General features: G+C 41.9%; 2 protein-coding genes across 7 annotated transcripts in view; one reads left to right on the forward strand and one right to left on the reverse strand.

The window, feature by feature from the left end:
• HSPA12A (heat shock protein family A (Hsp70) member 12A) overlaps positions 1-13,924 on the reverse strand; it is a 180,516-nt gene extending 166,592 nt beyond the window's left edge. For 2 of the 5 annotated variants that reach the window (XM_024254318.3, XM_024254316.3), the window contains exon 1: positions 13,345-13,488. Coding sequence is in view for 2 of the 5 variants with exons in the window: in XM_024254313.3 (XP_024110081.2) it covers positions 13,809-13,889 (81 nt within the window). In the remaining 3 variants the exon portion in view is untranslated. Of the gene's footprint in view, positions 1-13,262; positions 13,489-13,808 lie in introns of those variants that run through there. The other 3 variants (XM_024254313.3, XM_024254315.3, XM_024254314.3) reach the window with 3 other exon arrangements.
• Positions 1,381-16,593, forward strand: part of ENO4 (enolase 4) — a 46,992-nt gene continuing 31,779 nt past the window's right edge. For both annotated transcript variants that reach the window (XM_054522927.2, XM_054522928.2), the window contains exon 1: positions 1,381-13,428. In XM_054522927.2, coding sequence (XP_054378902.2) covers positions 13,264-13,428 — 165 coding nt within the window. In that variant the 5' untranslated portion in view covers positions 1,381-13,263. The remainder of the gene's footprint in view (positions 13,429-16,593) is intronic.

Here is a 16,593-nt window from a genome sequence, read left to right on the forward strand (position 1 = left end):
CCTACTGTGGCCACAATGGGCTGCTAGGGAGGTTTAGACCTGTCAACAGCTACAGGGGAGGGGGTGGCAGTGGTGGAGGGAGCACAGTCATTGTCTTAAAGGGCCAGTGACATTGTGTGCCGCCACGGAGCCTGCAGCAGTGGCACCTGCTAATGAGATGAACCCTTTCTCCCACTCTCTTTCTCTCTTTAATGATTTAACTAGATCGCTTTGGTTCCTTTCTGGAAGGGGAATTGCTCCATTGATCATATAAAGTAATTGCCTGTAAAACATTGCTCTGCAACAACTACTACTTTCCTGGCTGAAAATGTCACAGCAATTGAAAAGCTCTTAGCCCCGTTCAAGAATGAGGTTGCAGAAGAGAACAGTCTTTGCATACATCCCCAAGTATTTGTGTGTTCCTGGAGTTACAAATTTTTGGTGTGACTGGTGGATTTTTAAGACACAGAATTTCTTCCCTGCTGTATGGTATGATTTTTGTGTAAGATTGTGGTAAACTAACCAAACACACACACACACACACACACACACACACAATAACTCCTTCAACCCTAAAATTACATCTATTCGTTCAGAGAAAGAAATTCTTTTCTTCATCACCCATGCCATTCTTCTCTGAGAGGCCATGAATTTGGAGGGACACCCATCTAGGGTCCAGTGTGATTTGGGGAAGGGTCTTCATTTCTCCTTACAGAAGTAGATGCTATCTTTATCTAGGAGGTAGCAGGGGCCTTGGTTTGGGAAGGAGGAATTGATGCCTTAATTGTTTAGGATTTGCTGATTTTTCAGACCTGTCACTTGGCGGCGGCAGTGACACACTGTGGGAACGGGGACCACACACTTAAGGAGTTTTCATGAATAGCTTTATGAAATAATCATTGCCACACCAACGTGAAGGAGTAATTCACCTGGGGATAAATCACTTTGTCACAGGCATGAACCTGCCTACAAAATAAAAAACTCTTAGTGATGGTTTCATTTTCCTCCGACAGGTGAAAGCGTAAGTTTATATCTAAATCAGAGAGAAATCTTTTTCAATTCAGTTGGTGGGAAGGGCCACTTACGACACGCCATGCTGCCCGCTACCAATCTGGGAACAAAGCTCAGGTGAATCACCTGTCATCAGGATAAGCCATGGATATGGTTCTTCTAGCTGATGAAGTAAAGGCAGTAGACATGCCTATTATTGCACTTTTATAAAAAGGCAAAAACATCTGCCCACTTACTGACAAAGAGCACAGAGAACTGAGCTATAAAAAAGACCATTTATGGCAATAAATCTGAAAAAGCCGTAGAACTTTGTGCAGCTGAACCCTCTGAAAGGTCACGGTACAACTTCCATAGCTGAACATATGTGCAGCACTTTTTTTTTCTTAGAATTTAGAGACTGGGGATTTTAGATTTTAAAATACTTTAATACTATCAGAATATACATGATATCCAGCTAGGGCAATAACACATACTATACCAAAATATACTGTATATAATAAAAGGTATTTTCCTACCTATAATAAAAGGTATTTTTATCTACCTATTTAGTAAAAAGAATGCAAAAAAAAATTCTTTAAATCTAAGGCCATTAAATAAACTGATTCCTGAATATGAAGAATTATGTTGACAGCCTTTTAACCAGGAATTTAAATGTGTTTCTATTTGCTCATACTGACAGGGTTTAAAAAAAAAAAAATGCCTGTAACACATATAATTAGATGTTTAATTTGGTAATATAGAACTAAATAAAATATGAAACTAATAACCCCAAAAGTTCTGCCTGGCTCTGAGTCCCTTAAATAAAAACAAGATTTATATACTGTCATGGGAAATAGATAGTAAGTGGTAAATTACTCCACACGACAATTTCTAGTAGCTTTGCCTATTTGATCTGCGGTCTAGGCAGAGGAAAGTGGGTTGAATTAAGCCCCTGCATCCAAGAAGAGAAGAGCTTGGACTATCGAGGCTGGAAACAGAAACCCCATTCGTACAGAGCAACACAGCAACCCAGGGTGTGATGGGAGGGCCCGGGAGGTGGCATTCTGCATGGGAGGGAGGCGGGGGTTGCTGGCCTGCTGCTGGTCCTCAGGCTGAGTGTCCTCTGCATGAACTCCCAGAGTGAGAGTGTGCGTGGACAGTTTTAACACCGTTTTACCATATTTCTGGAGGGAGGAAAAACAGAACATTTGAAGTGGAGAAAAACAAGCCAAACAAACACATCATCAGTGGAATGAATGTCAAATCTGACAGCAGCCACAGGACTGGTTTCACTTCTGCATGCCCCTTTTTGGTTTATTTACACATGATGCAAGAGGTCTGCCTAGAATTCCAAAGTTCAGAGGCAACAAAATTATGCTTTACATCTTATTCTTCACATGGATCTCCATAGCACATTTTAAACCATCTGACTTCACGAGGTACAATTAAACCTTTAGCTAAGTTTGTCTTAACTTCATACAAAAGAGGGTTTGTAAAGATGCTGGGGCTTGCTTTAAAAAAATAAAAGAATGCATTTTTTAAAATGTTGCCTTATTTCTGTGTCAAGGCACAGCCGGTTAAATGCACATAGAGATGAGAATTATAACCCGGGCTAATATGTGATTGTTCTGAGCAGTAACTGCTAAATTCTTCATAATTCAGGTTTGTCAACTTATTTACGTAGTGAGAGCCACACACATTTCAACCTGAGCTCCTTATGTACTTAGTAAATCCATGTGTTTACATTTGTCACCAATATGTATTTCATCCACTAAAAGTTAACACACAGAAGTGTAAAGATCCTTTATACTTTAATAAAAAGCTAACAGGCTAGTGGGTAATAGGGCCTGTTGAAATGTTTGTATTCAATACATAAGGTGAACATACTTTCACAGTTGGAAAATGACATCAATCTGAACTTTGTTTTATAGCTCCTGAATTAATATAGAACTACTGGATAAGGAAATAAACAGATTTCACTATTTTATGCCTTCGTGGAATGCACAAGATCATTCTAAAGGAACATTTCAATCGCAGTGTTTAGGATCAAGTCAGACATTACTGAAGCTGCATGAGCACAGACTTCGCTCCCCTCCCCCACGAAGAGCCCAGCTCTACTTTGCTGTTTCCTACAATTTTCTTAGAATTACGTGCTGCAAAGTTTCCTCAAAAGTCACAAAGCACTAAGTAGCCAAAAGAGTCTTCCCATACCTTTGTTTTTCCCAGTTTGACAGGGATCACAGCGCCATTCCTCCAGTAATATCCATCCAAAGTTACAGCTTATTTAAAAATACCCCATTGAAAGAGATGCACTTTAGTAATCAACACAAGTATGACTGATTCCAAAGGACTTCGTAGATGCCTACCGTAAAAAAACAAAAAACAAAAAACCTAAAATCTCACCTACACATTTTGTCAAAAATAGATGAGACAGGATGGCATGACGTGTATAACCTTAAAGCCTCAATTTGAAAGCAAGGTGGGTCTATCATAAACATAAACATAGCAATCATATGATCATAAACATAGTAACTGCATGATCATAAACATATAATCATATGGACTGATCCTGATGTGGCAGCTGAGCCTTAACCCCAGAGGGTACAGACGTGTGTGCAATGTTTGATGTACCAGCCAGGGTCTAGTTTTGTGCTAAGAAGGTTAGTGCCTTTTTTTTTTTTCTTTAATATTGGGGCTTGAAAGAATGTGAAAATCCCAAGGCATGCCCCTAGTGAATTGGGGTTGAACTCAAGACAGCATACATACGGACAGGAAAGCCGGTTCTTTTTAGTTAAAAACAAAACACATGATTTTTTTTTTGTTCTCATATAATAAATAATATTTAGAGATAAAGTCTCTTGCAAATATAAATTTAAAAGTTCCTGTTTTTAGTTCATTTTGACTGCATATCCTGTTTTGCAGATTTATAATTATCTCTGAAAAAGACAACTAATTTTCCAACATTTGGTTTATAAGAAGTATACAAAAAATTACTAATTGAACAGATAATCTTTTTCTTGCAAATATTAATTTCTTGGTTTAGAATTTAAAATGGCTGTATTTTCAGTAAACTAAGAAATGACGATACACAGGAAAACATTCATTCTAAAGCTTATACATTGATAAATATACATTTTATTTATTTCAAATATCACTCTTTAAAATAAAAGTTAAAGCCCTTTGTTCTTACCCTAAAAAAACATAGTCTTTGATTTTGTATTTGATTCTGTATTCTCAAAATCAGCACAGAAACTATTTTTCCTGTCAGCTTAGATATAAAGAAAAGAAAGCATTTATGATTAGGCAACCAAAGTCCAGGTCAGATCCACGGTTAATAGGAATCTCAACAAGTGTTGGCTGAGAATAATTTACATCAAAAAGAAATTTGGCACTAGTTCCCTCAAATGGGAACTCTGCTCTTAACATGTTAGAGTCAGAAAATTCTTTAGGAGGTACAGAGATCTAAGCTTAATTCAGATGGAATTCCTGCCTTGTGAGTGTGTTTCACTATCTTCTCCATTTTCAAGTTTCCCGAAAGTTTGTAAGACTAGAGTACAAATATTTGGTTGTGACCTTTGGGAAGGATGACTACCTAGGATTGCTCAGTGATGTTTTAAATCAATCAGTTGTTCATAGATCAACTCCAATTTTCACAACAATCTAACAGTAGCTGTTGAACAAGTGCAGCTCCCTCAGGGCACTTTGGCAGCTCCGGTAAAGGCAGTGGAACAGAGTGAAGCCTGAGTTACTCACGCTGCTTCCCTTGGCCATATCTCTAGGCACACACACGCACAAATGGTGATGAGGGTAGACACCCAGATACTTCTAATCCAAACCTCACTTTTGCCTCAATTATTTATTTCAAGTGAAAGTAATTTCATACAACATTCTCCTAATACACACAACTCTTTATTTCATTCTGAGTACAACTGTGTGTTAGACACTCCCGCACTTTCCTATTCTTTCCTATCCCCCAATTGTAGCAGTTAAAATTGTAGCTCAGGCCAAAGACAAACATCATTAATAACATAATAAAAGCATTTCCATTTTAGAAATCATATTTCAGTCTTTGATCTTTACTAAACTTTTCTCCTTCAAGTATTAATGGAAATGTTTTTCTGAGAAACAGATGCTGATCATCAGTAATTTTATTTCTGTAATCTCTACCTGAGGTGTTGAACACACAATCACAAAATATAATAATTATATTATTTAATTAAAAACAGGATTAATCATACATTACCCCCTGTCAGCATTCGACACAATTCAATGTATTTTTTAACATCTGGTATAGAAATTTTATCTAACATATTAGAGATTCATTCAAATACATCACCTTAAATAATTTTGGAAGTACATAGGCTTTCAATTATAATAATTTATAGATGTTTGTCACATACAAAAGAGATGCAGTTAAATCAATACAGGTAAATTTGGCTAAAATGATTTTATTTGCTTAAAAAATACTGAGAATTTACTCCTCCAAAATACAGTTCTTTGAAAAACAGTTCTCATTCTTCATTTGTGACTGCTTTTTCTTTTTTTTTAATACTCAAAGAACTGTAGTTCTAAACTTCTTAGGACAAAATAGCTGCCAACTCTAAAAGACAAAATTATGGCAGAAAAAGAGAAAACAACATCATAATGACAAAAAAAATTCTACACTTTGCCAATAATTAATGTAAAGTCAAGTCCTAAGTTGACAACTTAATTTTTTTAAATTCCCCAAATAATTTTTGAAGGTTTAATATTACCATAAGATTCATAACTAGGCCTGTAGAAATCATCAGTTATAAGGCAGAGGCAGTCTTTTGATTTTGCTAATAACAAACAGATAATTCCTCTTAAGCAGATTAACTTAAAGTACATTTTCAAGGAAGTTAAAATCCCCTTCAATCAGGTTCTCAAGTTTAATTACAAAAGTCAAACAATTTATTAATACTCATTCAAGTGCAGCAACAGAACAGGCACAGAAGTCTCAGGGGCCAGGAAACAAACCCAATCGATATTTACAAGAGTCACCGAGAAAACATTTTTTTGCCATAACTTGATAAAACATCTAACTGGTCCTCTTAACTAGGATCCTTCCTCTCTCTTCTTTGCTGCCCCCTATGTGGAAACTACATTTAACATTTTCTTCACTCACAATAAGTACAATCATATTGTTTATTTTGCTATTTTTATATTCATGAAAGAAGTACAAATTAGAAAACCTGGCCTTTTAAAGGTATTTTATAGGTATTCCTTTTGCTTTATTAGCCCTGTAGTTATATTACAAAAATAGCTTTAAGCTGTAGCTACTTCTATAAAGTTAAAAAATTATTTAAAAATGGCAAAAGAGTTCGCCTAAAGAGTTGTTTTTTTGTTTGTTTGTTTGTTTTAGATGGAGTCTTGCTCTGTTGCCCGGGTGCAATCTCAGCTCACTACAACCTCTGCCTCCGGGGTTCAAGCGATTCTCCTGCCTCAGCCTCCCAAGTAGCTGGGATTACAGGCACCCGCCACTGTGCCCAGCTAAGTTTTGTATTTTTAATAAAGTCGGGGTTTCACCATCTTGTCCAGGCTGGTTTTGAACTCCCGATCCACCTGCCTCAGCCTCCCAAAGTGTTGAGGTTACAGGCGTGAGCCACCGCACCCAGCCAAAGAGTTTCTTTTGCTCGATCTTTTCCTTTTCTCTTTACTATCTGAACTCACTGAATAATTGCCCTACTTCCAGTTTCATTCTGCCCATATAGAAATTGTGTGTCTATTCCCTGAAAAATACCAACTAAACTGCCAGCAGTAGCATCTCCAACAGTATCTTTTGGTCTTCAGTGTCAAAGGCCTTTGAACAAATGACCGGAAGGCTGAATCTAAAACAGCCTTTGACAGGATACCAGCTTTGAACACTCACATTTTGACTATGGCTCCAGCTTTCTATTTATCTGGGAAGCAAGAGAGAAACAACACAACTTCACAATTTTGCGCAAATGCTAAAGGCTAAAATAAAAGTGATACATCACCAGGAGGCATAATCACCTCAAAAGCTCACTGATACTGTTTTTAAAATGGGGCTCCCTTTTAATTCAATTCAGTCTGGATTCCAGTGTAAAGCTAAATAAAGGTTTTCAGACAAATACTGCAAAACTGCTAAAACACTACATTTTCCTTTTCCTTCATTTTCTTGGTCATAACACCACCATTTACTATGTGTTAGCTACAGCAGAAGGAATTTGACATGGATTTTTAAATGTCATTTCCTAGCAATCCTATGAAATTAAAAATACTAGTCAGTGAGGAAATGGGCCAGAAAAGTCAAGTAATTTGTAAAAGGTCACACAAGTGGGAACTGGAAGAACCAGGGTTTGAACTCAGGAGCTTTGATTTCCTAGGCCTTGTTGGCTTCATCCATCAACAAACCATTCCTGGGGGAAGGCTTCGTCATTCTCTTTCTGACCTAATCCATGGAGAAATCTTTTGGAGCAGTGGTTTGCAACCTTGGCTGCATATTAATTATCATATATTTTTAAAATGTATATGCATGGGCCCCACCCTCTGGAGATTCCAATTTAATAGGTCTGGGATAGGGCCCAATCACCAGTATCATTCAATACTGCAGCAATGATTAAAATAAACAATACGTCTCTTCGTGGTGCTTAAATTCTAATGGTGCTTAGATTCTAGTAGAAGCCAATAGAACCTCTAGGTGATTCTAATGTGTGGCTCAGCCCGAGAACCAATGATCAAGACACCACTTACTGAGAGTTCTTTCTTCAAGACCTCCAAGTGAGCAACTCAACTGACTCCTCCAAAGAGAATGGACAAGAGTCTAGCAACAGCTAGCATAAGACAGTGGAATCTGAGAGAGTTCTAGCTTTGAGAGGCAGTGGAGCACAATGGGAAATACATGGGGACTGGTGTCACGTAGACCTGGATTCAAATTCCGTCTCCCCTATTTATTAACTGCGTGACCTTGGGCCAATCACTTACCTTTTGTGGCTGTTCTGCGGAGTCAATGAAATGATGTAAGTAAATCTCCAGGCATACAAAAATGCCCAATCAAAGGTAGTTGCAACTGTTGTTTTGGCTGGTTTTATTACTATTATAGTAGTAATGACTACTGCCAGCAGACATCGATGAAGAAAAAAACAAATTTTAAAAGCCTCCCCCATTTATTAGCCAAATAATTCCTACTTTTATTACTTAGCATTTAATTTACAGCTATTTATATTTGCAATTAGCTTGGTAATCATATTTCTTATTCATGACAACTGGGTGAGGATGGTTAATGTTATTCCGATTTTCTAGATGAGGAATCTTATTTCCTATGCATGATGACTAAGTGAAAATAGTTAACATTATTATTCCCATTTTCTAGATGAGGAAAAGGCAACATCTTCCATCTATTGTCTCTAGTTTCTATGATTCTATGATTAAAGGCACCTGCTGTCATGTTCATTGGTTCCCTATGAAAAATGATATTCAACATAGATGTCAAGTGTAGGAAAGAAGAATTAACAAGCACTTGATAGCAACCCCAAAATAACATCTAAATAATCACTCAGGAACATCAAAGTCATGGCAAACAAGTTCCATTTTAAATAAAGGTGTTGGACAGGATTAGGGAAAAAATGAACAAACACGTCTTCTTTATTCACATTCATTTAGGAAATATCTGACATAGCTTAGAAATTCTTTTTGAAATACAGACTGAATAAGTGTTAACTTCCTCTATGAAGGGTCTTCAGTTAGCAGATTGCAATAGATTATGTCCTGATATTTTATCTTAAGTTAGAGCTATGAAGTAGGAGAGATCCAAGGTGGAAAGACCCAGTTCAGGGGTTCTCTAAAAAGGCCACCAGGAAGCCCGTGGACTCTGTGAAAGGGCCCATCACTCCAAAGACACCAAATACTCCCCCAACACTGATGGCTTGCCCATAAATGTATCCCTTTTCATATGCATGAAATTTCCATGAATAAAAATATAAATGCCTCTAGAAACACTGCTAAATTTATAGTTATTATATATAACTACTATTACATTACGGGGAGGGGCTGAATTTTGTTATTGTTGTTAAAAGGAGACTTCATATTCGAAAAGCTTAGGAAACTCTAGCCCAGTCCAAACATCTCTTTTTACTGACATAGATGAATCTTAGGGGCAGCTGGGACTCCACCTTAGGTTTTCTCATTCCCAGACAAGTGTTTCTTGTTGCACACCATACACGCCTTCCAGTGCGGTTACAGACTCATGGGATGTTAACAGTCATGACTAGATCCTCTCTCTAATATCATTTCCTCTTTCGAAAGCAGGAGAGTACAATCCCACCCTCTCTCCGTGGATATGTTCCAGGAACACTCTAAATCTCCTGAGCCTCTTCTTTCCCCTTTCTTCCCTCCCATCCTCAGCTCCCCAGTTTGGTAAGTTTAAGGTTAGCAGTACAGTCAACCCTTCTCAAGCTCAGAGATGCTCTGGAAGTACCCTAAGACATTTAATCTCAATATGAAATGGAAATATAATCACCGAGGTACTAAAACAAAGAATGTATAAAGTATGTATAAAATCTGCATCTATATGAGTGTATTTATAGCTAAAACCCCATAAATATTTCCTAATATCTATGAAAAATAAGAAAGTGGAATATTCATGAATAATCATTTTATTTACCCGGATCTGTCAATACCAATCAGGTGTTAATAAACCCCTTGCACACCAACTTTTCAAAATGGTTTCACATTTATGATTTCACTTTCTCCTGATGACTCACTCTGATATAAGTGCTACTGGAGTGTCACTGGAACTTAAATTCCATGAAGAGAAGGAATTTATTTTATTCACTGTTCTAACCCCAGTGCCTAGAACAGCGTCTGGTATGTGGTGGCATTCAATATTTGTTGACTGAGTGAATGACAGAAGCTGACTGGGATGGTAGTTTCTATTTATTGATTGATTTTTTGACTTCATGTAGTTTCACTTTTCTTTGAGAAAATTAAATGAGTCTATAGGGGAATAATTGAGTTCCTAAAAATTTCTTCTTAAAGTCTTCATCCTGTTGTAACTTTAACATTCTTCCCTCAAATATTGTTAATGTAATTTTTCTTTTCTTTTTTTTTTTTGTTTGTTTTTTTGAGACGGAGTCTTGCTCTGTCACCCAGGCTGGAGCACAGTGGCACAATCTCGGCTCACTACAACCTCCGACTCCCAGGTTCAAGCAATTCTCCTGCCTCAGCCTCCCAAGTAGCTGGGACTACAGGCACGCGCTGCCATGCCCAGCTAATTTTTGTATTTTTAGTAGAGACAGGGTTTCACCATGTTGGCCAGGATGGTCTTGATCTCTTGACGTCGTGATCCGCCCACCTCGGCCTCTCAAAGTGTTGGGATTACAGGCCTGAGCCACCGCGCCCGGCCTTGTTAATGTAATTTTTCAAGTTTATATAAGTAATTCATTCATTATAGGAAAATCAGATACTATCAATATACGAAAAGAAGAAAACAAAAGGTCCTGGTGATCCCATCACCTTGGGACAACACAATTAACATGCTGATGTGTATCTTTTCAGACTTTTTTCTATGCAGTTCTACAAACACAAACACATACATATGAAACATTCCCAAAAGTCTCTGCCCTAGACTTTGTGATTTTGATTTTTTCCTTCTTCTCTAAACCCTTTTTCCTGAGGTAGCTCCTTGCCTTCCTTTTATGTCCTAAATCTATTCCTTCCCCAATATTTAGGTCCTACTTCAAAACGATTTTCCCCCTTTGCCCTCCAAAAGATTTGTCTGTTCTTACAACTTTGATCTCTATGTGGATGTTGTCTATCGGGATCTTCAGTCCTCCCTTTTCTCTGGGATACCGATGCTACTCAAGCTCTACACATCTAACGCCCAATGCATCATATCGCCTCCATCAAAACCAGATGACGCACTGATCCTATTTCCGTTAACTATCACAGAATTCTACAAGGTATCCTCAAAAGCCACCTTTGCTTCCCCAACTCCACCACATCCAACCACTCAAAGCCTTTAACATCCCTCCTTCCTATTCTCTCTCACTCATCAATTCCCATGGTTGCCATCAGTGTTTAGGCCCTTGCACATATACTATTTTCTGCCTCTGTCTCGTTTTCTGTATAACAAAAACCCATCAATGCTACTCACTGCTGCAAGTTAACTTCCTAAAACCCCACTTATTTCTTGCCCTTCGTATATTCAGAAATTTGTGGTTGCTTCCTTCTCTTACAAAATGGGATTCCAGCCTCTTCATAATCTCATCTCGAACTACTTTTCCACCCTATTTCTCATTATTCCTGAAAAGAAACACTTTGCTCCGGCCAGGTTGGTGTACTCATTACTCACCCAACTCCAAAACATCTGATTGTGAGTTAAGTACTTATTAACCGTTTATTATGTGTACACCCACTCAATCACTCAACAAACATTTACTGAGCAGCTATTCCATCAGGTAAAGTAATGGTGCTGCAGACACAGTGGTGAACAAGACAGATCAAGTCGCTGTCCTCCTGGAACTGGGGCAAATGGGTTATAGGGTTATAGGGGGAGACTCTTAAGACATGGTGGTCCCAGCCCAGGATACTCGCAATCTTTCATTGAAATGTCAAATGAATCAAGACATCCCTGAGGGCTGAACTTTGTGGTCCAGGCTGCAAATGGGGAAAGAGTTCAGAAGGAAGGGCTGGCTGGAGTGAGAGCTGGATTGTGGACGTGGCGTCTTTGATGTGGGACTCAACTCGGGCACTCAAGGATGAGCATATGAGAGAAGCAGGTACCTTTCTTCCAGGAGTGTAGGAGGAAAGGCAAAAAGGTGGAATGGAAACAACAGCAATAGTGTCAGCTTATTTTGCATAAGGGTTCACTCAACATCTATTCAGCAGAGCACATCCTCTGCCTTTGCAGGGCCCCAGGCTCCGTGGTGGATGTGAAGGTAACACAGACTCAGATCCTACCGTCAGGGGATTTCCATCTAGCAAGGAGAGAAGGCAGGTTCATGATGGTCTATCACACACAGACAGTGAGACGTTCCATAAGAGAGCAGAGAGAACACGGAGGAAGTTTCGAAGGTGCATGTCTGGGTTTGTGTAACAGTACTTAGAGCATCACATTTTTATGCATCTGCACCCATACGTGCATGTATTGAAAATAACTGTTTCAAAGTGCTTTCTCACTTCCTCATTTCGTACTAAGTGACTCGGGAAACAGGCAGAATAGGTAAGATTATGTTTTCCAGAGGGGGGAAAAGTGTGGCACAGATTTTGTAACTGATCTGCTTAGGTAGGGAACATAAACAGGCGCGAGTGGAACAAGAACACCCTGTCCGTCGCCGCCCACTCCTGCAGCAGAGGAAGTATCTAGAACCGAGGACGCACACTAAGTTCTGTAATCGCATGACACCTGGCAGGTACAATGAAGCCAGGAAGGCACTTCGGATTGAAAACGGCAGGACATAGGCAGCATTCCGGAGAAGGAACGTGAGCCAAAGCCATTCCTCCATTTCCGTTTTACCTCCCCAAGTCCTGCCTGAATCATCCCCCACCCTTAGGTCTGCCCAAACCACAACCATCCCTTAGGGTTCACCCCAAATATTTTCAACCCACACTGGTTTTTTTCATTCCATTGATTTCACCCCCACTAATATCCCAGAGAAGGGCAAGTGGCCGTTTCTCTCCTGGACATCATAGCAGGCTCAGCCAGCACACGGCTCGGCTCAGAGCAGGTAGTTAACAAACACGAGCCGAATGAAAGAATTCCTGGGATCGCCACAGCTCAGTAAGGATGCCCTGAGCCCCTACATCCCTCCCCCAACACAGTGGGCCTGCCTGGCACGGGCGGCCTTAGCAACCCGGAGGAGCTCACTAACAACGGAGAGAAGGGGGCGCGTGGGGAGGGCGGGGTGGCCCGAGACGCTGGGCCACTGGGACCCGAGCGCGCGACCCCAGCCGGAATTCGGAGCTAAGGCTGCCGCGTTCCGGCAAAACGCGCTTGATGAGGTAGTTAAACATTTCCCCCTCTGGAAAACCGCCAGGGAAAAGCGGTGAAAAACGAAGCCGGGAGGGCCCTAGTCTCGGGAGTCTAGGAGGAGCCCAACCCCCGGACCTAATGCCGCAGGGAGAAAAGACAGAGCAGCGAGCGCAGAGGCCGCTCTAGCTCCAAGGAAAAGGAACGGCTTTTGCCGCTAGAAGAACCTAGGCCTGGAAGCATCGCGAGATCTGGGGGTCGGGATCACATTGCGTTGCCTAGCGACAGCAAGGACGCTCGCAGGACCCCAGGCTAAACCCCGCTGTAGCCTTAAATCTCCTACCATGGGGGAAGAAGGCGGCGGCCGCAGCTGTGGGACCACTAGGGAGCTGCAGAAGCTGAAGCAGCAGGCGATGGAGTACTACCGGGAGAACGACGTTCCGCGCAGGCTGGAAGAGCTGCTCAACTCCACCTTCTACCTCCAGCCTGCCGACGTCTACGGGCACCTGGTAGGGACCTGGGACAAGCGCTCTCCTCCCGCCAACCCCTCTCCCCCGCCCCGCGCTGCGGCAACGCCTTGCGCCTGCGCCTCAGAATCTCGCATGCGCGCCGCCGGGGCCCCGGGCCTACGTGTGCGGAGGAGACTTCTGGAGAGAAGGAGCGGGAAGGACACCCAGGGGTGGAGGGATGTCCCCAGAGAAAGTGGCGGAAAGGAGGCAGCTGGAGGAAAGAGGGCGCTAGGCGTATTTGACCTGCAGCGACAGCCCAGGGGCTGGCAGGCTTCCTCGCTACCTAAGGGGCCTCTCCGTTTGTGGGCCGGCCCAACGCCAATGCTTGCCAATTGTCATTTTTAACACAGACCTTAATGCTCTCAGCTCAGCTCACCGACCTTAAGCAGCTCCTCTTTGATCACAGGATGAACACCTTGGCGTTTGCTACAACTTGGCCTCAGCCTATTCTGGGGCCTCATCCTACTGGCTCCTCTGCCGGGATGCCAGTTATTATCTGACCAGCCCCGCCCTAAACTCCAAAATTCAGACCAAAGCCTTGCCCACGTAGCCCTGGACCAACCGTCCTTCTGGGTTCCTACAGCATTTCCTTCGTGTATTGTAGTCTCTTGAGGCAGCCTCCCTAGGCAGCCTGTGAGCCCCTGCTGGGCTCAGAAGCCTTGTCTTCTCACCTTCCGGGTCTCTGCCCAGCCCTGAGATCTGGCACACACCTTAGCGTTAAGCAGTGAGCAGTTGAAGCAAAGACGTTTTCTCCCTTCCAGATCTATAAGTAGTAAGGAAGGCAGTGTGGTTGGGGCCCCTAGGAGTTTGCACTATGGCAAGGGAAAGCAAGGAGGCAATGTGAACACCAAGCAAAAGGAGTCCTATGAAGAAGCAGATGTGCTGTCAGGGTGCAAAACCATGTCGTGTTGAGGCAGTTGATATAAAGGATGTTCTGCGAATGACTTTTTCCCACTCATGGCCTATACTGTCAAAGGGGAGGGGTGTGGGGTTTACTGAGCCCTTTGTGCTGCGTGCTATAACTCAATCCTCAGTACCACTGCAACAAGGTAAAAATGATGATTCCCATTTTACAAATAAAGAACCTGTGGCCAGTGCAATTTAAATGATTTTCCCAAAGGACATAGTGACAGAAGAAAAAAAATCAAACCATGTTTGTGTCCCTAGTACCCAGCAGAGTGCATGGCACACAGTGGAAGCTGAGAAACTACCTGCAGGATGAATGAGTGAATGCTTGACTCTCCTTCCATTCTCTTCCTACTGTCTGTTGCTAGAGGAATTCTTGAACACAATCTATTCTAACGTCCTCATTTTACAGGGACACCAAGCCTTTGTCTCACAGCTACTTAGTGCGCAAGCTAGGACTAAAAACATGGACTCTTGTTCCCCTGTATAATGATCTTCTCATTCTATTAGGCAGCCAGGATATTCGTTTGTACAGCTCTCTGGGAACTTATATCTTAGTTTGGGACAAAAAGTCACTAATACATAAAATAATTGGAGCAAAAGATAAGGTGATAGACGACTGTGTGCTAGATTGAGGGACAGATCCCTATATGCCTATTAAAGGAATTCAGGGATGGAAAAGATCCTTGGAGGCTGTATATCCAGGAAGGCTTTGGCTTGGACTTTGAAGGATGTTCAGGAATTGCAGAGGCAAAAAAGCAAACTCCTTGAACCCGGGAATCGGAGGTTGCGGTGAGCTGAGATTGCACCACTGCACTCCAGCCTGGGCAACAGAGCGAGACTCCGTCTCAAAAAAAAAAAAGCAATCTCCTTTTCCTCTTCTTAGTGACTGCCCTAGTTTTGGCGGTGCTTACTCTCACCTCGTCTCTCCCTCTATCTAGTTCATCCTGCAGAGTGCTGCCAGAGCAGCGTCCTAACATGCAAGTCTGACCACAGTTCTCTTCCTCAGCACCTCCTGTGGCTTTCCCGTGCTTGCTGGCCTTCATGTGTGTGGTTCACAGTGCTCAGCCCCTCCCTCTGGTAACAGGCGCATCTCCCATTCCCTGCCCTCCTCCTCTACACCGAATCGCTGACTGTTCCCTAAAGCCAGAAGTTTCCTACCTCCCTCCCCTTTGCTTATCCCATTCCCTCTCCCTGAAGTATCTGCTCACCACATCTCCCCCTTGACTGGCACTGAAACACTATACCTCCTCCAGTGTTCAGCTCCAATGTCATTTCTTCTGTCCCTCTCCAACATTGATATGGCTTGGCTCTATCCCCACCCAAATCTCATCTTGAATTGTACTTCTCACAATCCCCACATATGACATGTGGGGAGGGACCGAGTGGGAGGTAATTAAATTATGGGAGTGGTTACTCTCATGCTGTTCTCGTGATAGTGAGTTCTCATGAGAGCTGATGGTTTTATAAGGGTCTTCCCCCCTTCACTTTGCACTTCTCCTTCCGGCCCTCGTGTGAAGAAGGATGTGTTTGCTTCTCCCTCCACCATGATTGTAAGTTTCCTGAGGCCTCCCCAGCTGTGCAGAATTGTGAGTCAATTAAACCTCTTTCCTTTATAAATTACCCAGTCTCATGCAGTCCTTGATAGCAGTGTGAGAACAAACTAAGACAGACATATTAGAGGAATTCACACATGGTAAAGATCTTTGTAGGCAATAACAATACAATTTATTCCATCATCATAAAACTGAATGATTGAAAGAGTTTTGGATTGGGAATGTGGCAGATCTGGTTTTGATTCTTATCTCTGCCACTTCCTCACTGTGATAGAGTTACACTGATGGTCCTCCAAGAAACTACACTTCCAGTGTGAACCCCTTTTTGTAAGTCCCTCCCACACTGACTCTGGACTTGGCTATGTCACTTACTTTGATCAATAGGACCTTGACAAACACGATACAAACAGAGAGTTGATAAGTGCTGGCGTACTGAAGCTTGTCTTCTCGGAATCTAGTCATCCTGCTGTGAGGATGTCCCAATTACCCTACTGGAAAGAGAAAGGTTGTGTAGAGAAGGACCCTGGCAGATATGAGACCCCTCAGGATATCCCGTGACAAAGACAGATGCCCAGCCAACCCCTCACTGTCCCAGCCATCCCAGCTACAGCACTGGACATTGAGTGAAAACAGCTTGGATATGCTGGCTCCTGTCAAGCCTCCAGATGATTACATCTGCATAAAGGACTCCAGAGAAGCCCAG

This window comes from Pongo abelii, chromosome 8 (assembly GCF_028885655.2).
Source record: "Pongo abelii isolate AG06213 chromosome 8, NHGRI_mPonAbe1-v2.0_pri, whole genome shotgun sequence".
Taxonomy (NCBI): Eukaryota; Metazoa; Chordata; class Mammalia; order Primates; family Hominidae; genus Pongo; species Pongo abelii.